Here is a 25,211-nt window from a genome sequence, read left to right as displayed (position 1 = left end):
AATAACACACTGATGTATGTTAGTTTGATTTATGCCATATCTGAGAAAACAACTGCAGAATTTTACATCAAAGTTTCCAAAGCTGATGTTTTGTTGTTCACTCTGTTTTATATTCATATAGTTTGTTGTTTTTAAATCAGTGGACAAAATAAATATTATCACACAAAATCCAGGGTGAAACATAACCAAATAACCTAAATGGTGAAGTCATTATAGAAGTACATGTTGCAAAGGTCAGCCTCCTGTATAGACTGCTAAACTGTCTGGGGGGGCCCTGCCTGTCCTCGTTGGATAAGCTCCACCCCTTTTCCATAAGACGGAGACATTTGTATGAAAATAGATGGGCAGTAAAATAAAAAATAAAAAATATTATGGATGACTCTGTAAATCAAAGTCGGCCTGAGGCAGAAGCAGAAACCATGAGGAGCACAGCACCACTCCCAGAAGGGCACGAAGTGAAGCCATAGCTGCTGAAGAGTGAAGACGTGATGATGGAGGAGATCACAGATGAAGATCTGCTGCCTGCTGACTCTTTATATAGAAGAGTGAGACTATCTCCCCACCAGCAGCTGCACTTATACAAACCCCAGGTGCTGGGATGGCTTTGAACATGTGACATTCTCTGCAAACACATGGACAGTTTCATAACCACAAAGATTATTCCTGCAGCGGCAGAATCGTATCCACTGTGTGAGAGGTGAACGTCAGACAGTTCTTAGAAAATGTCGTTTCTCTTTAAGCTTTTAACGTCTCTTTTACCCCCATTTGTCTAAAACTACTTGACAGCCCTTCATGTCAGAGGTTTATTACCTGTGCAGGATGGAGCACATGGTCTCAGTCAGGCTGGACACGATCACTCCTACAGGAAGTAAATGTGATTTTATTTCACCTGTGAAATGATGAAAAACAGCAGAATAGCTCACGCTAACAAACGGGTGTTGAAATGTTTCATTTTCTGCTGTTTCACAGGTCAAAAAGGGCGTCGAAGCAAACTGAAGCTGAGCTGCTGCTGCTGTTGTAGTGCAGCATCTGCTGTGTGCTTCATCAGAGAACCTTCTGTACACAGCAGACAGAGGCTGCTGCCACTGAAGTCCATCTGCTAGAGAGCTTTAAACACTGGTTATTGAAGTGGCTTTGATGATACTGATACACAGTCTTTGCTGCTGTCACAGGACAGGGATCCACCAGGGAGTAGTTGTCAGGATAAAGAGCCTTCGCTTCTCTAAATATAAACTGGATACTTGTAGGAAACTTTGGGAAGCAGCATTTTTCCTCATATCGTCTAAACTGAAGTTAGCTCAGGTGCTTCTTCCATACTTGCTCTGCAGAAAGCCAAAGAGTTTGGAGCTCTGCAAACATTTGCAGCACAGCTGGATGTTTGTAACTTTGGTCACCTCTGTATCATCCCTCAGATTCTTTCTGCACAGCTTTGAAACCACGACAGCACGAGTGATGCTGAGGAGACGTCCAGTTTAAACAGACCTTTATTCCTGGAACACAAACACATGAAGTGATGCTGCTAAAGAAGAACATTTAATCGCACTAATGAATCAAGCATCTGTTTGTCTGTCAGTCTGTCAACAGTTCCTCTGATCGACTTCAGACTTGGTGGGTATTTTGTTTTTGCAGCGGTCAAAGTCGATCAGCGTGTTGCTTTGTCTGCTGTAAATCTGCCTGTACAAAGGGAAACATGCATGTTTTAGATGCAAACTCACAACATGGCTGCATTTTTGTGATTATGTGTATTTTATATTGATTTATTCTATTATGTTTTGTATCTTTACAAGTGTGTCGATACAAAGGCTTGATTAAAACAAAGGTCTCAGCTGTGCTGTTAGGGATGCTCTCATATTTGTTTCAAATGTAATAAATCAAAGGATTTCAGGCTTTTCATCCTTTTATTTGTTTGGTTCTAACAGCAGGTGGATAAAAACATGCAGGTGATGAATATAATTGTGTGATATTATGAGCATTGTGAATAAAGAAAGAGCAGAGATAGTAAAAAGGAAACAGGTGATGGACGTGAGATTTTCAGAACAAAAGCTCCTCAGTGAGACGATCACCTGGACACAAGGTCAGGCAGCTGGGACTCATCTAGAGAGCAAAATGGAAAAGTGATCTGTGCAGAACATCACTGTTGATTGCAGTTATTTACATCAGACTTCTTCTTTGAGATAAGAGCACCATTTGTGGGAAAGATGACAGTATTTCCAGGCTGGATGCTGTTTGCAGGGAGAACTGAATGAAAGTCTCCTGCACCTCAGCGCTGAGGTCCACACCTGTGAACACAGATGAGGTCAATCTGCTGCAGCACGTAGAGCTTTACTGATCAGCAGGTTCAAAGGATTCAGCAGAGCGTAGAGTCAGAGCTAAACGCCACATCACCATAGAGTTTGTTAACAACAGCTTTCTTTGCCCTTTGTCTCGATGGACTGAATCAGGGATACTCGTCATACTTCACCTCAACCACGTCACTGAGAGACCCCAGCCTGACACAGCAGCAGAGATGATGAAAGCAGAAACAGCAAACAGATGCTTCAGTTGTGTTTCTCTCTGTGTGTGCGCTCACGCCCACTTGTGTGTGTGAACTTTCCACGTACCTCAGCTTGTTTCTCCAACATGAGCCATCAGGGCTGAAAAACATCACTAACACATGAATTCTTTCTCTTTTTGTTATCACCTGTGATCATGTGTCTCATGTTTCTGTCATTCACCAGTTCTTGTATAGTTACGTGTAACTAGACTTCTGTGGGACGTAAATGATTGTTTTGTATGCAGATCTGTACAAAGGATGTAAACACTTGATTACAAAGGAGATCTCAGCTGTGTTGTTATGGATGGACTTCAACGTATTTGTTAAAAAAGAGAATAAAGCAAAGTGTTTTAGCTGTTTGGGAGTTTTTGTTTGATTCCATTCAGTTTTATTTCTATGGAGTCAAATAATAACAAAGGCTCTAGAACAGCCCTGAGTTTGTCCAGGTGACACTCCTCTGAAGAACAAAGACAAAGAGGAAGAAGGGGATTCGTTTTCAAGTCTTGTTTCTTTCAAAATAAAAGCTGAAATGTTTTGGAAGCATGATAATATTTCAGCCAGGATGCTGTCTCCAAGGAGACCTGCACCTCAGCGCTGAGCTCCACATCACGCCCTGTGAAAGCACAGATATAAATCTGCTGCAGTGAGAAGAACTTTACCCAACACAAGTGTAGAAGTAGACATTTGACTTTACCTACAACCTGTTAACAACAAAGCTTTCATTGCCTCTGTTGTTGATGTCATGTAGGACTAATCATACTTCACATCAGCCATGCACACGTCAGAGGATCTCCAGGCTTTCAGTAATAAAGCCAAGCAGATGATGTGAACATAGCAATAGTAAAACATGCATCATAATCAGCTGTACAGTGGGGCAAAAAAGTATTTAGTCAGCCACCGATTGTGCAAGTTCCCCCACTTAAAATGATGACAGAGGTCAGTAATTTGCACCAGAGGTACACTTCAACTGTGAGAGACAGAATGTGAAAAAAAAAAATCCATGAATTCACATGGTAGGATTTGTAAAGAATTTATTCGTAAATCAGGGTGGAAAATAAGTATTTAAGTTTATTACTCTGTATCACACATGAGTGCCCGAGGGAGGCGGGGCTGACTGGGGAGACACAGGAAACAGAGAGACAGGGCTGACTCGACATGAAACGATGAAACGTGGGACACGGGAACAGAAACTAAACACAGGCTGAAATGAACACTGAGGGAGGGAGAACTAAGATTACTGAGAGCCTGATAAATAAGAAGAACAAAAACCAAGAAAAACAAGAGTCAAAGAAAAGCAAAAACACAAAGCATTGGGCCAGGACCCACTGCTGTGACATTTATATGTGATAAAAACATTAAAAACTGCTCAGATGTTGAAATCTTTCTACGTATACTTTAGGTTCAGCTCTCCAGCCTGGCATTTGGTTAAGCATGATTCAAACATTTGATTTTGTTTAACTGGTTTTAATTATAGTTACTTTTTGTGAACATTTGTTGCAGCATTTAAAAATACATCATTTATTTTCAAACTTTTATTTGATTTAGAGCATCATATTTGACCAACGTAAATGTTTTAATTTCATATAAAATAACTGAAACAGTGAACTAAATATCTGAAATCTTTCCTTCCTTAAAAGTTATAATCCTACTTAAGTTATAGTGCAAACGCTTAAGCAACAAATATACTTGATGCTAATTAATTAATATTTCCCTTTGATGTTGCAACTATGCAGTCACTTCTGTCTTTAAACAAAATAATATTTTCCAGTTACAGAAATCATAAAGTCCAAACTAAAGTGCTACTGTTGCTATATGCATTTTATATAAATCATGGATGATGGTCCTGACATGAAGGAAGAGAAAGTTACAGGTTGCATCCTTTGACTTTGTCTCCGTGCCTTTGGGCGATTTTCAGAAGGACAGATGTTTCTGTTCAATTCTTAAATCAATTTTTTCAAACACAAACACCATTTTAAAGCTTCTAGAGAGTAAAATATTAATGATGATTATAATAACAATAATAAAAACAAAAGCTCTCAGATCCATCAAACCAAGCAGCAGAAAGAACAATAACTGAAGAGAAAACTTTAACCTTGTAGACTTCATTATGTTCCAGCTGCTCTACAGACGCTGTGACCTCGAACTTAAGCAGGTCGTAAAGTATGTGCAGCTCAATAACTTCATAATCAGACCCTGTGGTATTTAGGCAGCAGAACAACTAAGAATAACAACTACAAATAATGTTTTTAGGTTTCTGTTGTACTGCAAGGTTCTGTACAGGAGAACCAAACCAAGAGCAAATATTACGTCTCATTTACACCTGAGCACGAAGAGCCATCAACATTTAGCAAATTGAATCATCTTTGTTTAGATGCAAGAAGAATCATATAGAAATGAAAAAGTAGAAATAGAAATCCAGAGCAAAGATATCCTCTAATTCAGCGTAGCACATGTGCAGCTGCTGCGATTCACGTAAGCATTCGGCTCGTCGCTGTTGCAGATTTTTCTCTCGCTGTTCTGGCTCACAGCGCTGCAAACACAAAAATAAATATCCCCAAAGGTGTGAAAGGGAGCTAATTAGTAAGAGTATTGTTACTCTCCGCAGGAGTAGTCCAGCAGTAGAAATCAGTCCAATAACAAGGTGTGTAACATCTAGCAGGGTGACAGAAAAACCCAGGGTAACTTCTAAGGACCTCAACGTCTCTCTCACATTGTGTTTTTTAAACATGCTTCCATTTGTCACTTCAGTCTTTACTCTGAAATACAGGAAGAGAAATCATGGCTGAAACAATTTCTCATGAAACCAGGGGTGTGGTCCAACAGTGAGTTTGGTGAGGAAGGTTCCTAACTGAGAGAAGTGACCCAGAAGTATCTGTGTAGCAGCCACAATGAATCCAGATCATGAGCTTTATTAACTGATCAAAGTCTCTTCTTTCATCTTCTGTATCATTCAGTTTGCATTGGTAATGCCCATTATTGTAATGCTTTTTTAAGACCAGCAAAACTTTATTTCACTTTGGGTTAGCTGGGATAAGTGATGGATGGAGGGAATTTTACTTCAGCCACAGAAATCCTAAACAGGAAGGAGGAGCAGAGTTACAGTGGATCACTATCCAGCAGGGAAACAAGGTTTATTTCAATTTCTTGGCCATGAGTGAGATTTACTGAGTGGGCAAATTAGGGAGACGACACCATCAGATCCCGAGCCCTCCATGTGTTAATCAAGAGACGGCTGCTGTGCTACATCCATAAATAATGAATAAATTAGGAGCTAAAGCTGAAAGGACAGTTTATTTGTACCATCTTCACGTGAACACATTCAAGAACATCACAGATGAAGAAACATTAAAAACTTCCACACTACATAAAGCAAGAAAAATAGTTTTTCTTTCAGGTGGTTTCAGAAAAACAGAAACATCAAACATCTCCAAGACTCTCTTTGAAAGAACTAAAAACCTTTGTTCTCATGGTCCAATCATGAGTGAACTCCCCGATGAAGCCTTGTGTGCTAAAACATGTCAGAGTTTTAAAAGTTAAACATGAGTTTTTCAAAACGTTTTGCTGGAGAACAATGAACTATTTGACTGAGTTTCAATCATTTACAGACGAGCAAAACCAGGACAGAGAAAAAAGGACAAAACTGACTCAGTAAAACAACAGAAAAGAAGATCCCATGTAGATCTGTATTATGTAGAAGTTCAGCCCAGCAACCAGTTCAGTTCAACACAAGTTTAAATGATTCTATCTGAACTCTGTGGAGCCTGATCTCAAGCTTTTTGAGTCTGACACAGAAACCAGAGGATCTTTCTGTGTCTTCAGATTCACTGTGATCCAGTGATGGGAGTGATTTCAGCCCTGAGTGATCGCGCTGATGTTTGCACAGAGCAGACAATGAGGTGAATGTTTGGGCACATTGGTAACAGTGAAACAGTTTATTAGTAACGTGGGATCGTTTGTGTGCAGAGTATGAACTGAGATTCCTGAAGCTCTTGTCACACTGGTCACAGCTGTAGTTTCCTTCCATGTGTGCACGTTCATGCCTGTTACGAGTACTTGAATGTGAGAAGCTTCTCTCACAGTGTCTGCACTTGTGTGGTTTCTCTCCTGTGTGGACTCGTTTGTGTGTTTTAAGCTCACCTGCAGTGGTGAAGGATGACCCACACTGATCACAGAAGTGCTTTTTAACCCCACTGTGAATCAGTTCATGTTGTTTTAAATCACTTGATGTGGTGAAGCTTCTCCCACATTCTTTGCAGTATTTCAGTTTGTCTCTAGTGTGTCTACGTTGATGTACTTTTAGGGTCTTTTGCCGACTGAAAGTTTTTCCACAGAGGTCACAATGAAAGTCTTTCCCACCACCACAGTGATGACAGGGTTGAGAACTGGATCCATCTGTGTCGCTCTGCTTCTAAACAAAGACACAAAGACAGTGTAAGTCAGTCCTTCAACATTTGTATCCTGAACGTCGCCTGAAATAAAGAGCATCTCTGCAGACGTCCAACTACATTTGACTGTTTCAGTTAACACACTCAGTTTACTGGGCTGCAATAACTACAATACTACCACCATAATACTACAGTAATACTAAAATCATAACTGAAAGGAAAATCTGAATAATCACTCAGAGCTGCTATTCCATGCAGTAGAATTGCTAACATGCTAACACAGTTTAATGAGCAGAGTTGTTCCAAACATCCATCCATCCATCCATCCATCTTCATCCGCTTTATCCGAGGCCGGGTCGCGGGGGCAGCAGCCTAAGCAAAGAGGCCCAGACCTCCCTCTCCCCAGCCACCTCCTCCAGCTTATCCGGGGGAACACCAAGGCGTTCCCAGGCCAGCCGAGAGATATAATCTCTCCAGCGTGTCCTGGGTCTGCCCCGGGGCCTCCTCCCGGTGGGACATGCCTGGAACACCTGACCCAGGAGGCGCCCAGGGGGCATCCTTGTCAGATGCCCGAACCACCTCAGCTGGCTCCTTTCAATGTGGAGCAGCAGCTGCTCTACTCTGAGCCCCTCCCGGATGGCCGAACTTCTCACCCTATCTCTTTTTTTTTTAATTTTTTTTTTTTCTAAATGACATCAGAAACAGCAGTATGCGACATTACGTGATGGCAGAGCTTCAGTTCATCCTTTGTCATTTTTTTTTTATTTTTTTTTTTTAATAAATAGGACAGGGGGAATGAATGAGAGAGAGAGGGGGAGAGAAAGAAAGAAAACCAAAGGGGAGAAGAGACGGTGAGAAGGGGGGGGAAGAGAGACAAAAAAAAAACAAAAAACTCCTGGGTCACTTGTATGGAGAAAAAAAACAAACAAACAAACAAACAAAAACAAACAGAGGAGACAGCAAACAACAAAGAGCAACATAATAATAGAGAAAACAAAGCACCATCACAATAAACTAGCTAGTCATAGATATCAGTATTTACTAAGTAATAAACGATATTGTGCAGCACGCAAGATAGACAGCGCACAGTGTGCTTTGAGGCAGCAGCCAAGAAAGCTTTAGTCCGCGTCTGTGAATACCCATGTGTGCATACCTGTGTGGATCAGCATGCTTGCATTCCAAAGGTTTCTCCATGTAATGATCTGCTAGGGAGTGTGGGGGGGCCACAGCCCCGTCCTCCAGGGTGTGAAGCGGGTATGGAGGAGATCAAAACTCCAGACATCCAGAGGCCCCCAGAACACAAGAGACCATGGAAGACCAACAGAGGGGCAGCCGCGCCACTGTCCCAGTAAGAGCTGAGGAGAGTCCCAGATGAGGGCTCGCCCAGCAGCCGCGGAGCAGAAGTCAGGGGGAGTTGCAGTGACGCGCCCGTGAGCTCCGCCGGCCCCCAGCTGCGCCTGAGTGACCGAGCCCTAGGCCGAGAGGCCGGGGGCACCCCACCTCCAAAGGGGCCCGAGCGAGCCCCAGGCCCCGACAAGCGGCCGCCAAGGAGTGAGCCGGTGTGTACCCGGACGCCCACCCCCAGACACAAAGAACCACCAACACACCGACACCTGAGGGAGTCCGCCACCGGCAGGGGAAGTGGTGGTGGGTGGAGATAGGCCTCCAAACCTTGGAGGGCCTGAGGTGTCCCCAGAGAGGTGGCGTCTGATACCCAACCTGACATATAGACACAGACATACAGGCACACACAGACACAAACATCCATTCCCACCCTCATGCTCTCATATGCACTCACTCCACACTCAACCAACGTGGAGACAGACATAAAGAGACGCTGTACACACAATCACACTCCCCAAGCGTACTCTACAAACCGGGTCTAGGTACCCTTGCCCCTGGAGGGGGGAATTGCACCCAGACCCAGGTGGTGTTACCCTTTTCCCTGCGGTGGGGAGAGGCAGACCACCCCGACTCCGCAGCAGCAGGGAGGCCCCACACCCCAGACCGCAGTCGGACGGCCAACTCCTCCTACTAGCCCTCACCCTATCTCTAAGGGAGAGGCCAGCCACCCTTCAGAGGAAGCTCATTTCTGCCGCTTGTATCCGCGATCTCGTTCTTTCGGTCACTACCCACAGCTCGTGGCCATAGGTGAGGGTAGGGACATAGATCGACCGGTAAATTGAGAGCTTCGCTTTTACACTCAGCTCCCTCTTCACCACGACGGACCGGTGCAGCGTCCGCATTACTGCAGCCACAGCCCCAATCCATCTGTCGATCTCCGGCTCCCTTCTCCCATCACTCGCGAACAAGACCCCGAGATACTTGAACTCCTCCACTTGGGGCAGGAACTCATCCCCGACCCGGAGTGGGCACTCCACCCTTTTCCGGCTGAGAACCATGGCCTCAGATTTGGAGGTGCTGATCCTCATTCCCGCTGCTTCACACTCGGCTGCGAACCGTTCCAGTGCGAGCTGGAGGCCCTCACCCGATGGAGCCAACAGAACCACATCATCTGCAAAAATCAGAGATGAGATTCTGAGGCCACCAAAGCGAAAGCCCTCCGCCACTTGGCTGCGCCTAGAAATCCTGTCCATAAAAATTATGAACAGAACCGGAGACAAAGGGCAGCCCTGGCGGAGCCCATCACCCACCGGGAACGAGTCCGACTTATTGCCGGCAATGCGAACCAAGCTCTTGCAACGGTCGTATAGGGATCGAATGGCCCGTAGCAATGGGCCAGACACCCCATACTCCCGCAACACCTCCCACAGGACACCCCGAGGGACACGGTCGAATGCCTTCTCCAAGTCCACAAAACACATGTAGACTGGTTGGGCAAACTCCCATGCACCCTCAAGTATCCTGGAGAGGATAAAGAGCTGGTCCAGTGTTCCGCGACCAGGACGAAAACCGCGTTGTTCCTCCTGTATCCGAGGTTCGACTAGCGGACGAACTCTCCTTTCCAGCACCCTGGCATAGACTTTCCCAGAGAGGCTGAGGAGTGTGATCCCCCTGTAGTTGGAACACACCCTCCGGTCCCCCTTCTTAAAGATGGGGACCACCACCCCGGTCTGCCAGTCCACAGGTACTGCCCCTGATCTCCATGCAACATTGCAGAGGCGTGTCAACCAGGACAGCCCTACAACGTCCAGAGCCTTCAGGAACTCGGGGCGGACCTCATCAACACCAGGGGCTCTGCCACCAAGGAGTTGTTTAACTGCCTCAGTGACCTCGCCCCCGGAAATTGGTGGGTCATTCCCCTCATCCCCAGACTCTGCTTCCTCCTCGGAAGACGTGTCAGTAGGATTAAGGAGGTCCTCGAAGTATTCCTTCCACCGCCCGACAATTTTCTCAGTCGACGTCAGCAGCGCTCCGCCAGCACTATACACAGTGCAGGTAGAGCACCGCTTTCCCCTCCTGAGACGCCTGACGGTTTGCCAGAATCTCTTCGAGGCAGTCCGAAAGTCTTTTTCCATGGCCTCTCCGAACTCCTCCCACACCCGAGTTTTTGCTTCAGCCACTGCCCGAGCCGCATTCCGCTTGGCCTGTCGATACCTGTCGGCTGCCTCCGGAGTCCCACAGGCCAACCAAGCCCGATAGGACTCCTCCTTCAGCCTGGTGGCTCCCTTGACCTCTGGTGTCCACCATTTGGTTCGGGGATTACCACCGCGGCAGGCACCAACCACCTTGCGGCCGCAGCTCAATGCAACAGCTTCGGCAATGGAGACGCTGAACATGGTCCATTCGGACTCAATGTCCCCAGTCTCCCTCGGAATGCTGTTGAAGCTCTGCCGGAGGTGTGCGTTGAAGATCTCGCGGACTGGGGCCTCTGCTAGACGTTCCCAGCACACCCTCACTACGCGTTTAGGTGCACCAGGTCTGTCCAGCGTCCTCCCCCGCCACCTGATCCAACTCACCACCAGGTGGTGATCAGTTGACAGCTCAGCCCCTCTCTTTACCCGAGTGTCCAGAACATATGGTCACAGGTCTGCTGATACGATTACAAAATCGATCATCGACCTACGGCCTAGAGCGTCCTGGTGCCACGTGCACTTATGGACACTCTTATGTTCGAACAGGGTGTTCGTTATGGCCAAACTGTGATTAGCACAGAAGTCCAATAACAAAGCACCGCTCGGGTTCAGATCAGGGAGGCCGTTCCTCCCAATCACGCCCCTCCAGGTCTCGCTGTCGTTACCCACGTGAGCATTGAAGTCTCCCAGCAGGACAACAGAGTCTCCAGGTTGAGCACCCTCCAGCACCCCCCCCCCCCCCCCCCCCAGGGACTCTAAGAAGGCTGGGTACTCTGAACTGCCACTCGGCGCATAAGCGCAGATGACAGTCAGGACCCGTTCCCCGACCCTAAGGCGCAGGGAACAAACCCTCTCGTCCACCGGGAAAATCCCCAACGTACCGGCAGCAAGCCGAGGGGATATTAGAATACCCACCCCAGCCCGCCGCCTCTCACCAGGGGCAACTCCAGACTGAGACAGAGTCCAGCCCCTCTCCAGGAGACTGGTTCCAGAGCCCAAGCCATGTGTAGAGGTGAGCCCGACTATATCTAGCCGGTACCTCTCAACCTCACGCACTAACTCAGGCTCCTTCCCCACCAGAGAGGTGACATTCCATGTCCCTATTGCCAGTCTTGGCAGCCGGGGGTCAGTCCGCCAGGGCCTCCGCTCCTGGCCGCCACCCGGCACACAATGCACCCGACCCCTATGGCGCCTCCTGCGGGTGGTGGGCCTGCGGGAGGATGGGCCCATGTCTCCTCTTCGGGCTGTGCCCGGCCGGGCCCCATGGACTAAGGCCCGGCCACCAGACGCTCGCCCTCGGGCACCCTCCCCGGGCCTGGCTCCAGGGCGGGGCCCCGGTAACCCTATCCCGGGCAGGGTAAACTGTTCCCTCGGTGTCCTTTTCATAAGGGTCTTTTGAATCGCTCTTTGTCTGGTCCCTCACCCAGGGCCAATTTGCCATGGGAGACCCTACCAGGGGGCAAAAGCCCCCAGACAACATAGCCCCTGGGATCCCTGGGACACACAAACCCCTCCACCACGATAAGGTAGTGATTCAAGGAGGAGTTGTTCCAAACAGTCAGGCTAAAATGACAAGATAACAATATAAATACATACCTCACAGTAGCTGCACTTGTAGAGTCTCTTTCTGGTGTGGATCTGTTGGTGTCGTCTCAGGTCATGTGGAGATTTAAAAGTCTTCTCACACAGGTCACATTGATAAGGTCTCTCCTCAGTGTGGGTAAACATGTGTCGTTGTAAGTGTGCGTCTGTTGTAAACTCTTTGCCACACTGTTCACAGCAGTACACATCATGTCTGGTGTGAATGCGTAGGTGTGTATTTCGGCTCTCTCTCTGGCTGAAAGTTTTTCCACAGATGTCACAGCTGTATGGCTTAATTCCAGAGTGGGTAACTAGATGCTTCTGTAAGTTGCTACTGTGAGTAAAAGCTCTGCCACACTGATCACAGCTGTATGCCTTAATTCCAGAGTGGGTAACTAGATGCTTCTGTAAGTTGCTACTGTGAGTAAAAGCTCTGCCACACTGATCACAGCTGTATGCCTTAATTCCAGAGTGGGTAACTAGATGCTTCTGTAAGTTGCTACTGTGAGTAAAAGCTCTGCCACACTGATCACAGCTGTATGCCTTAATTCCAGAGTGGGTAACTAGATGACTCTGTAAGTGGCTACTGTGAGTAAAAGCTCTGCCACACTGATCACAGCTGTATGCCTTAATTCCAGAGTGGGTAACTAGATGCTTCTGTAAGTTGCTACTGTGAGTAAAAGCTCTGTCACACTGATCACAGCTGTACGCTTTAACTCCACTGTGGACGAGTTGGTGTTGTTTTAGGGAACCCTTCAAGGAAAAAGACTTTCCACACAAGTCACAGCTAAACGGTCTCTCTCCAGTGTGGATGACCTGATGCCGTTTTAGTGAAGCTTTCAGAGTAAACTCCATCCCACACTCGTCACAGCTGTATGGCTTAATTCCAGAGTGGGTAACTAGATGCTTCTGTAAGTTGCTACTGTGAGTAAAAGCTCTGCCACACTGATCACAGCTGTACGCTTTAACTCCACTGTGGATGACCTGATGCTGTTTTAGTGAAGCCCTCACAGTAAAACCCATCCCACATTCGTCACAGCTGTATGGCTTAATTCCAGAGTGGGTAACTAGATGACTCTGTAAGTGGCTACTACGAGTAAAAGCTCTGCCACACTGATCACAGCTGTACGCTTTAACTCCACTGTGGATGAGTTGGTGTCTTTTTAGAGCATCCTTGAAGGAAAAAGACTTTCCACACAAGTCACAGCTGAACGGTCTCTCTCCAGTGTGGATGACCTGATGCCGTTTTAGTTTAGCCTTCTCAGTAAAACCCTTCCCACACTCGTCACAGTTGTGTTTTTTCTCTCCCTTTCTTCTGTGAGGTTTGTCGGCCTCCTGAGAGCGCTGACTTCTGGCTCCATGTTGGTCCTGCAGTGACAGAGATACAAACAGAGGCAGTGAGTGAAATGCAGTCGTGGAACAAACTCAACCTTCAAACTCCATTAACACTAGTTTTAAACCTGAAGGTGGAGCGTGGCACCAAACACCTTAAAGGTCTCTTATCCCCACCTGCTGGTAGTTCTAACACATTACATCCAACCTGCTGTTAAAGATAATTCATGACTGTTCAAACACTAAAATCATGCACACACACACACACACACACACACACACACACACACACACACACACACACACACACACACACACACTATTTTATAATTTAGATTATTTTGTTGTTTCCTATTACATATTTCTATAATTTGTATAGATTTATACATAATTATTCAGTGATAATAAATCCTATGTTTGTTTATTCTAAAGGAACCCCGTTAGCTTCCACAACAGATGTTGCTCGTCTTCCGTCAAATACTCACATAAAATATTACACAATAAAGTGGATTCAAGATATCCACATAATTTCACTCTTACATCCACAGTGAGGTTTCACAATTGTTCAAATATAAGCAATCAATAATAATAATAATAATATTTCTCTGTCAGCCTTCTCGGTTACGAATCGTCTTCTGCTCCTCTGTCATGCGGCGTCCCACAGGGCTCAATTTTAGGGCCACTGCTCTTTTCACTGTATCTATTGCCTCTGGGTTCTATCCTTAGAAGGCATGGGATCTCATTTCATTGTTATGCCGATGACTGCCAAATTTATTTGCCACTAAAACACAAGGATGGCATCTCCATAAAACCTCTCTTGACATGTCTAGATGACATTAAAGCTTGGTTGGCTCTAAACTTTTTAAATTTTAATGAAAAGAAAACAGAGCTGTTGGTGTTTTGACCCAGTGGTCCCTGTGAGTCCTCCCCTGTTGTTTTAGGATCCCTGGAAGTCTATTTTAAATCTGTTGTTACTGACCTTGGTTTTAAGTTGGACAGTGATTTTAAATTGGACAACCAAATCAGAGCAGTGGTGAAGTCCGGTTTTTATCATTTAAGGCGACTGGCAAGAGTAAAATCTTTTCTTTCGAGGCAGCACCTTGAAACAGTGATCCATGCTTTTATTTCTTCCCGCCTGGACTACTGTAACTCACTTTATGTGGGGGTCAGTCAGTCATTGCTCTCACGTCTGCAGCTGGTTCAAAATGCGGCTGCACGACTCCTAACAGGAACTCAAAAAAGAGAGCATATAACCCCCGTGCTGGCCTCTCTGCACTGGCTGCCTGTGTCTTTTAGAGTTCATTTTAAAATTCTTATGTTTGTTTTTAAATGCCTTCACAGTCTTGCCCCGCCTTACCTCTCTGAGCTTCTTCATCCCCACACACCCTGTCGGTCTCTCAGGTCAGCTGACCAGCTGCTCCTGTAGGTACCGAGATCCAGGAAGAAGCTCAGAGGGGGCGGGGCCTTCTCTATTGTGGCTCCAAAGTTATGGAATGATTTGCCCATGCATGTTAGAGAGGCCCCTTCACTGTCCACTTTTAAATCACGTCTTAAAACCCACTTTTATTCCTTGGCTTTTAACCTCAGTGAGACTTAGTTTCTCTTTTAATTAAAGTAGTTATTTAATTAATGATTTCACTCTTCTTTTATTTGTGTTTTATTTATATCTCATGTAATTTTATTTTACAGTTCCAATGTACAGCACTTTGTGTCAGCTGTGGTTGTTTTAAAGTGCTTTATAAATAAAGTTGATGATGTTGATGATGAATATCAATAACATTGAGGCACATTACACAAATTTCAAAAACAAATCATGTCTTACAATATTTACAACAACTAAAAGCTCTGTAAATCGGCTTTTAAGTGTTCATTGAAGTTTTGAATAATTCTCTAATTTTTTAAGGCAACTTATTCCACTTAAAAGTTGCTCTAAATGTAACAGTTTTACAAAACGTTACTTTTAACTCGAGCATTTACTAAATTGCAGTTTGTTGAAAACTGTGTAATATGATGATGTATTTCATCTGGATACTGCAGCTGAGCAGAATAAATGTGGTGTGTTTAACAGAATTGCTTTCTTTAGAACTACAAGTAAGCCATAGAATATTTTAGCCTGTACAGGAAGCCAAGAAAGGTTATTATGCATTTGATCAATATTAGTATAGTATGAACATCTTCACACTAATCTGGACGCCTTATTCTGGACTAACTGAAGTCTGTTAAGATCTGTCTTATTAGCTGCTGACCAAATGATTGAACAATACTCCAGATGAGACATTACTAGTGCATTAATGACATCTTTCATAATGAAGAAGTGATACACAAAGAGCATTTCATAGCCATAGCTATGCCTTGTCGGCAGAGTTATGTGACATTAGTGATGTTTGTACTTTCAGCGTTAACTTGGTTTTAAAGCCTTTAAAATATGCGCCGTTCAATAGTCGACCTTAATCTGACAGAGAATGTGATGATTTTGTGGATAATTAAAGTCAGTCATATATCCACAAACACAACAAGCTGAAAGTCAGTGATGCTGCTCGGTTTGCAGCCCTGAACATCACGGCACAAGCAGGATTCACTGCACTGTTAATGTTAGCTGTGTTATATTGCTGCCTCTGTTCGGTGGTGTCGAGCCAAACGCACTTTAACGTGTGTTTGAACGAGCTGACGGTTCACTCGTTAAGCTGAAAGAAAGATGCTTTAATCACAGCAGTCACACATGTGTCCACTGCACCATCTGGAACTCTTCTTGTTTACACTCGTAATAACACAAACACTAAATCCTGCTTCTATGGTGCTGTTTGTAGCAGTGTGTACACCTGAGACTGTCACCTGTCTGTCTGTCCTGCACTCTCTCTCTGTTTCTTTCTCTCTGATTGTGGAATAAAAGTATGAACATGTGTTTATAAGTTACACTTGTGTTTGAATCCTGCAGCTTATCACACATTTGATTTCCATGTGTGACGACTGCAAGTGTCCAGAGTGAGGACAGACTGAGGGACCCACTGCTGCACATCATCTGTGAGGCTTTGCAGCCCTGATGATCCACCAGGACAAACTCAGCAGTGTGTGAGGAAGAGGAGGAGGAAGAGCCAGCAGCAGCTGACAGATGGAGAGAATAGACAGACTGTTCCCTGTTTGTGAAGGACTGCTAGGAAAGTTTAACATAACTGTCTGTGCTGAATCAGTCTTATTAGGTAATGTTCAAATAATGTGATCATCCCAGTGTTTCCAGTGTGGGAGAAAGTACTCAGGGCCTTCAAGTTACACACTATGAAAGGCAGCAACAAGTTTAATGTTCAGAAACCTAAAGTCTGTATCAGCAGCAGAATGGAGCTAAAATAAATGTTGGTTTCAGTTCTATGAAGCTTTGAGTATTTTGGATCAGTAGCTGCTGTGTTTGTTGCATCATATTGCTGTAACTGTTTATATGCTTTATATATTCTGAGCTAAGTTGATCTATAGTGTTACATGATACACTCTCAGAAATACGAGAGAGAACAAGGGGAGAGAAGAGAAGAGAGAAGAACATTTTTGGTCTTTAAATATTTGGTCTATAGGAACATTTACGTCCAATGGATGATGATCTGATTAGTCGACTAATCGCAAAAATAATCGGTGACTAGTCGACTATCAAAATAATCGTTTGTGGCAGCCCTATGCAGTGGTAAGGCGTTTTGGGGATTAAGTTCGTTTTCATGGCAAAGAAGGACGATGCAGTTCATCTGATCACTCCTCATAACATTCTGGAGTGCAGGCAAAATGCTATTATAAAAACTTAAGCAGCAACTTCTCCAGGTTCCAATATTTATGCAATTCTCAAACCTTTTGGCCACGACTGTATAACCTCTTCTGAAGTTTAGTGGATATTATACATGGTTATGCTCAGGATGTGTCGGCCAGTTTCCACTGGAAACGCCTTTTGGTTAAACTGTCAGCGAGGAATTTGCATTTGCACTGTTACATTTTTATATAACTTTAATGCACATAAACAACAGCTGCTTGTTTCAGTGAAAATACATTGATGGGTTTTTAATAAAGTTGTGCAGCTGTAAAGTATTTTGTCTGCTGTCAATTCTATCGTCAGCTACATCGTTATGGCAAATGTTCAAATGTATATGGTGATAAATATCTTTGGTCATATGGTCCTGCTCTGTCTGTCACCTTCTGTGTTGAGCTCATTGTTTCCTCTGTAGTGGCTGAGCTGAGTCCAAGTAGCTGAAAATGTTCCTCTGCTGCTCCGTCAGACTCTCCTCCTCCTGCTGATCAGCTGGGACACAAAACAGATCTTTGTTAGGCTCCACACTGCACTGAAGAGTCAAAGTGTCTCATATGTTCATCTGACAAGTAAAAGAACACATTTTTGTTTCCCGAGGTGGGCAACTTGTTGGAAACAAACACAAAAGGTTTGAGCACTGATACCTGCCATTGCTGGCATTGAAAGATGCAACGCCAGCAATGTGGATTGGTTTGAGTCTTGACAATCCACATTGCTGGCATCTTTCAATATGTTGAATACACCAGTGTAAGTGCAGCCACTCAGACTCAATGTGTTCATAGAAACAGGTGCACATGTGTCACGAGTTCATCCAGCAGTAGCTATGGCACTTGGCCACAGGGGGCAGCAGTGGACTGACCTGCATTTGAGACTGCTCCAGCTGCTCTGTGACAGTCAGTAGATCTGCTACAAATTGCAGATCATATGCAAGTTTTGGAAATGACATTTTAAATATTCCTAACTTAGCCACGGCAGCCATGTTGATGTATTACCTATATTGGCTGAAAATGTTCATTTGCAGAGAAAAGACACAGGCAGACTGTGCTTACAGGACAACAACAACAACAATCTTTATTTATAGAGCACATTTAAAAACCAACGGCATGCCAAAGTGCTTAACATAGAACAAATTAACACAAGTATAATCAGAGTCATAAAAATAAAAGTGTAGAATTATGTTCACAGGAAAAAGCCACCAATAGAAAAAATATAACTATAGCACATAGCTATAGCACAATATAACTGTGCCATCAACACACAATGGGGATAAGACATACACAGTGCAAATAAAAAGCAAGATAGGAAAATTAGTAAAATAAATCACTGCAGACAAGGCCAGCATTTAACCGGTAGAAAACGCAAGATTAAACAAATACGTTTTAAGCCGTGATTTAAAAGATTGAATAGAGTCAGACGCCCGAATGCCAATGGGAAGGTTGTTCCACAACTCTGGTGCGGCCAGGGCAAACGCTCGATCACCTCTAGACTTCAGCCGAGATCTAGGCCGCACCAACAGTAACTGTGAGGATGATCTTAAAGCCCTAGCAGGAACATATAAGCTTAAGAGTTCCTTAAGATAGCTCGGTGCTGTGTTATTAGTGATTTTAAAAGTAAACAGCAGAATTTTAAATTGGATACGGTATTTCACAGGCAACCAGTGCAAATCAGCTAGGACGGGAGTAATGTGGGCAAACTTCTTAGTTTTGGTTAGAATGCCTGCAGCAGCATTTTGGACTGTCTGTAAACTATGGAGGAGGGAGAGTGGAGTCCAAAATAGAGTGAATTGCAGTAATCCAGCCTCGAAGTTACAAAGGCATGGATGAGTTTTTCCAGGTCTTTATGCGGGATGTACTGCCTGGCCTTAGAAATAAGGCGGAGTTGGTATAAACTCGATCTAACAACAGCAGACACTTGTCTATCAAGTTTAAATGAGCTGTCAAGTAACACGCCCAAATTCCTAACAGTGTCGGAAAAGGAGCTAGTGAGAAAACCAAAAGCATCACGAAGTTTGGCACGAAGGACGTCACTGCCAAAGACCACAATTTCAGTTTTCTTATCATTAAGGATAAGAGTATTTGCCAGGAGCCATTGCCTGACCTCACACATGCACTCTCGAAAACTATTCAAGGACAAAGCTAGGTCATCATTTAACTCAAAGTAGATCTGAATGTCATCAGCATAATAATGAAAAGCGATGTGATATTTCTCAAAGATAGCGCTTAATGGAAGCATGTACAATGAGAACAGAGTAGGGCCTAACACAGATCCCCGAGGGACACCACAACAGACAGGTACAGCGGAGGAAGAGGAAGTGGCCAAGTGAACCGAGGAGAGCCGATTGGACAAGTATGATTTAAACCAATCCAAGGCAACACCCTTGATGCCTACAGTGTGCTCAAGTCTCGCCAATAGGATTTTATGATCAACCATATCGAAAGCCGACGATAAATCCAATAGCACTAGGACCGAGGAGCGTCCATTGTCAGCTATTAGTAGAAGGTCATTGAGAACTCGGAGCAGCGCTGACTCAGTGCTATGATGTGGTTTGAAGGCCGATTGGAATTTATCATTAATGCTATTCTCATCCAGGTAGGCCTGGAGTTGAAGCAACACTATCTTCTCAAGAATTTTGGCCAAGAACGGAAGCTTGGAAATCGGCCTATAGTTCGCATAATCATTATAATCGAGGTTCCTTTTTTTAAGAAGAGGCTGAATTATAGCATGTTTAAAGGCTGATGGTACGCAACCAGAGAGCAAAGAAGAGTTCAAAAGGGACAATATACTAGGTCCAATTGCACTAAAACAGTCCTTAACTATACGAGATGGAAGAACATCATATACGAGATTAGTATTGTTCAGTTGTTCAACCAGACGCTTAAGAGTAGGGAGTGAAACGGGTTCAAACTGATAGAAGGAAGAGGAACAGTCAGGGGTAAACGCAGGGCCTGTCATTAAAGGAAGAGCAGATTTAAGAGATGAGACTTTATCTAAAAAATAATTTAAAAATTGTTCGCAAAGAACCGTGGAGCACGGCAGCGGCATAGTGGGGCAGGGGTTGACCACAGAGTTAAAAATTTTAAATAAAATTCGAGGATTGTTACCATTGGTAGAGATAATTTTTGAAAGAAAAGCTGCTTTAGCCATTTTGGCAGCAGTTTGAAACTTCAAGCGACTAGTACGTAGGATGTCGTAAGATGCCTGGAGTTTATCTTTCCTCCACCTTCTCTCATCCCGCCGACACGCACGTCGTAGAGCGCGAACAGAGTCACTTAACCAACATTGTGAGTAAGTTCTGGGGCGCTTCATTTTAATAGGTGCCACAGTGTCGAGGATGGAGGAACATGTAGTTAACAGGGTATTGGCAAAATTCTCAACCATATGAGGGGTAAGACAATCTGACGTAATAGATGCAGAATACACAAAAGAAGCAGAGAATTTCACCACAGTATCAGCATTAACAGTACGCACATCACATAATAACGTTACATGTTATTATGTGATGTTACTGAAATCATCATGAATAACAGGAGTGGTGATTCCTGTAACTTTGTGTATATAATTTGGCATTTCTTACTGATGTAGGCCAAAAATAAATACATAACCTGAGCACCTGATGGCTTTGAACTTTTGTTGTCCATCTTCCATTGGTTTGAATTTTGCGCTCCAGTACAAACACAAATCCCCCAACCCGAGGATCAGCACAATTAACCTAACAGACCTACACCTTAGTTCACAGATTCACTTTGTCTAAGGTTGATTTCTGGGATTTCACACAACCCAGGATTCAGATCGTGAATCCATGATGGGCTTGGATTTACATCATTATAAATGAAATGTGCTCTACTTGGAAGCAGCCGGCCCCGCCCCTTTTGACGGGTTGTGTGAGACTTTAAATCATCAAACTGTAAATTATAAATTTAAATTGTTATTGATCCTTTACCCCGAGTCCTAAAGTGTAGATTTATTTTCTTACTCTTCTTATATTTATTGTTTGTTTACTTGCACCGCTGTAACTGCAGCCTCGTCGTCTCGTCTCTCTATATGCTGGACTGTCTGTAGCGGAGATGACAATAAAGTTTACTTTGACTTCAGCAGCGCGCAGGCGCACCGAGGGCTCTCGCGCTCACTTTATAGAATTTAGAAAAAACATCGGTGCAGATTATAAGTCTGTATCATAATATCTGTTTGTTGTTTTTATTTTGTTTTGCGAGTTGGTTATTAGATGCCGCTCCAGCCAGCCAGAGACTCCCCGCCGTAATAAACTACGTATTCTCTTATTGCTGTTACCAAGTTCCTGACTCAGCTGGATCAGGGAGAGTGACTGAGGCAGATATTGAGCTGTCAGTGTTTTTATATAACATTAAAGTCCCTGAGGGTATGGCACCAAGCACCATTGAGAATTCCCCAACACTGTTTGACAAGTTTGATGAGCATCTTGACTTTTGGTCTTTGGATATTAACAGTCCTGGGTATGTGACTTCTTGTTTAACAGAAATGTTACAGAGAGCATTTGCAGTGCAGCCTTTAATTGCTAGTAATTCACTTTTTTTTTTTGTATTTTTAATTTTTTTTCTTTGTATGATAAGGTGGAGGCACCAGAGGCTATAAAAGTTTGAGCAATGCTCCACCATTTTGAGATTTTGAGGCTGTCTGCATCAGTGTCCATCTCCCACGCGTGTGATCATTAAAATCATCGTTTGACTCAACCCGGCCGGACCAGTGTTGTTATTGTGGTTTTTCTCTTGTTTCCATCCCCAATATTTTGAACCTTAACACTCTATAAAAGTTAATTGACTCTTTACAGTGGCCTGCTATGGTTAATAATAACATGTTCAGTCATGAGTGAAAACAAAGCTTTTCTTCACTTTAGCATTTAACATTCCCAACAATATAATGTGATACCTTAATTAAAACATGGCTAATAAAACACAATTTTCTTAATGCAAACATCAGTGACTCAACATTAGCAACCAAAGGGTTCAGTCTGCAGCTCACACTCATGTGAAGCTACAGCCTCCCCCTTTAGTCTCTGTCATCCTTCTGCTCCTGCACAAACAAAGCAAGACAAAACCTCCACCCTTCTTCTACAGGCTGGGTGAATTGTTGTGGACATTCACTAATCCTAAAGTCGGTACCGTTTTTGTCTCAGTATCAAGTCAGTTAAACTTTTAGTCGTCAGTCCGTCACAGTCCAGTCACATGCATACATCCACACACATTCATACCAGATATTGCTGATAATGGAGTCTCACACGCAGCCTATTCGAGCCTCCATCACCAGCAAGATGACGTCATCATTTTAAAGGAAAACAGCTCCTTGTTTTTGGACTGGATTGACTCGCTGCAATCCTTTTAGGCTCAGGACTTCTCATGTGATCAATGTCACATATAAGTGAATTTCTCCCAAGCCCATTATAATCATGGAGAAAAACACTTTGCCACTGTTTCCAGTAAGAATATTTTATAGCGCTTTAAAGTTCAACCTCTCAGGTCTGGATTAAAGAGCTGATTTGTTAAATCGGGAACTCACAAAATACCAAAATATCACCACCGGTGGATCACACCTCTCAGATGTTCTTATCTCAGTGCACTGTAACAAAAGCACAAACAAACGGAACCAATAAAATACTAATAAAGTAACAAATACTGGGGCCCATTGCAAACATGTCCAAGCATAAAACCATCTTTCTCTCTCTTAGAGAAAGAAAACAATCCAAACCTCACTGATAAAATCAACCTAGTGTCAAGCAAAACCCAAAAATCAACCAAAACTTCACCAGAAAGTTTTCCTCCCTCCCGGGACAATATTGTGCAGGAATACAGGCACCGTAACTCCTTTTGCACTGACAAAAACATGTTGGATTGACTTGATTCAATAGTGGACACTGGTTGCACACAAAGGTTTTGCTTTGGCAGAAACTTAAACAACTGAGTTAAATCAACACAACCTTTTCATATTCAGTAAACCTGCATGTTGTGTTCATAAAACACGATTGAAACATGTTCAGATGGAGTAAGTTGAGCTCCTGGAACATTTTAATCCTTCAATTGAAATTGAATGGGTCTACAACAACTACCATCCTCCTATCTCTATCCTGGTTGCAGCAGGGCTGGGAAATAACCCTGAAGCGATCGTGGGCTGGGAAATAACCCTGAAGCGATCGGGGCGATCGTGGCTCAAGAGTTGGGAGTTCGTCTTGTAATCGGAAGGTTGCCGGTTCGAGCCCTGGCTTGGACAGTCTCGGTCGTTGTGTCCTTGGGCAAGACACTTCACCCGTTGCCTACTGGTGGTGGTCAGAGGGCCCGGTGGCGCCAGTGTCCGGCAGCCTCGCCTCTGTCAGTGCGCCCCAGGGTGGCTGTGGCTACAATGTAGCTTGCCATCACCAGTGTGTGAATGTGTGTGTGAATGGGTGGATGACTGGATATGTAAAGCGCTTTGGGGTCCTTAGGGACTAGTAAGGCGCTATATAAATACAGGCCATTTACCATTTACCATTTGAAGTGATAGGTTACCAGGCAGGGTACACCCTGGACAGCTCACCAGTCTATCAGATAGAAACACACAGCCGTTTACATTCATGGATAATTTAGCCCAGGACCTTCTTACTGTGGAGCAACAGCACTAACCAGCATGCCAACAATGGAGGAAATACAGGAAAGCTATGATTTCCTGTATTTGAGGCAGAATTATTTTGTTCTTGCCCTTGACAGGTTAATCCACAATAAATAGCAACAGCATGCATGTGGTGTGTGTGTGGTTGTCTGCCTCTTATAACTCCAGTGATTTTCCTGTAGTTTGAAATCTTATGCGGTGTTGACACAATAATTTGTTGTAAACCAGGAAATTCCCAACTGTGGTAGAAAGCACAGCTTAGCCTCAGCAAATGTTCAAAGAAAAGTCGTCACTTCCTGATAAATATTGTCACACTGGGGTTTTTGCAAATGATATCAGTGAGCACTGTGTGGCAGCTGGAGTCAGACAACTGAAGCTCCCACAATCAAGACCACAAACAGCTTTCAAAGGAGATTTGAAGCTTTTCTGGCAGCAAGCTTCATGATTTATGGGACTGGAACTGGAACAGAAACTACCTGATCACCAATGGTGAGCTGGCATGGAATTATTTTTATGACATTTTATCAAAGTTATAAATAAGCATGCCCATTAACACATAGTGAGTGAGCATGTTTTCTTCCCACGCAGTGAACAGCGGATGCTAATGTTTTTGTCACTTTTTACAGAGTCAAACTCAAAGTAAGGTCAGTGCTTCCACGCTTTAAACGCTGCACGCTCACACTCTCTCCACACTCGATAGATTATCCATTGTTCATCTGCACACAGCTGCGGTTTTAGTAACGCAGTAACGCAGTGTGCTTACGGGAAAGTAACAGTAATCTAATTACCTTTTTTGCAATAGTAATCCCTCACTTTACTCGTTTCTTGAAAAAAGTAATCGGATTACTGCCCATCTCTGGTTGGAGCTGTGCACTTGTGGGTTCCACCTTGTGTACACGTTTATCTTTGCTGTGTGTACTTGTACCTCTGAGTGGAAGCTGAACTCTTGAGTTCGAGTATCGAAGCATCAGCTGTGACGTTAAAGTCCAAACAGCTCGTTCATTTGACGTGCAAATGAACGAAGGTAACGCCGTTTTCATGTGGATGTGTCACTGAGACACTTTCCACATCCACAGCTCACAAAATGGGAAAACTATAGAAGTATAACAATGAAGAAGTTACTATGTTACGGGTCCCAAGGATGAAGACCTCGATGACAAATATGTTACCTGTAAAAGCAGGTGAAGAGCAGAGTAAGGAAGACACGATGCGTCTCTGCTTTCCTCCAGAACGTGTCTGAGGAAGCAGCGGAAGGTGGGCTCCACTTACTGCACCCCGAAACCCCGGAGCAAGCACCAAAGTTCCGCCCTCACTGCTTTCTAACATAAAATGAATCCCTGTTACATGGATTTTCTATCCTCTTAAAGAAACTGAAAATAAATACATATAGCAATGAAAAATGTCCCGTTACATGAGTGTTTTACACAAAATAATATTAATGTGGTCATTCCCTC

The 25,211-nt window shown here is 44.0% G+C and overlaps 1 protein-coding gene across 1 annotated transcript; it reads right to left on the bottom strand.

The window, feature by feature from the left end:
• Positions 1-2,031: 2,031 nt before the first annotated feature.
• On the bottom strand, positions 2,032-24,981 carry LOC146679580 (uncharacterized). Its single transcript, XM_085450397.1, has 5 exons — positions 24,927-24,981; positions 17,532-17,637; positions 12,539-13,403; positions 2,185-2,279; positions 2,032-2,094 (listed from the first exon to the last, which is right to left on the bottom strand). The coding sequence occupies exons 2-5, from the start codon at positions 17,547-17,549 to the stop codon at positions 2,032-2,034; spliced, it is 1,041 nt and encodes a 346-aa protein (XP_085306523.1). The 5' UTR covers positions 17,550-17,637; positions 24,927-24,981.
• Positions 24,982-25,211: the final 230 nt, after the last annotated feature.

This window comes from Copadichromis virginalis, unplaced genomic scaffold (genome assembly GCF_057382275.1).
Source record: "Copadichromis virginalis isolate Kocher_CV1m ecotype Utaka unplaced genomic scaffold, C_Virginalis_male_GT1.1 unmapped_scaffold_1, whole genome shotgun sequence".
NCBI classification, from domain to species: domain Eukaryota; kingdom Metazoa; phylum Chordata; class Actinopteri; order Cichliformes; family Cichlidae; genus Copadichromis; species Copadichromis virginalis.
The sequence above is the reverse complement of the archived record's forward strand: the minus strand, read 5'-3'. Positions and strand labels throughout refer to the sequence as shown.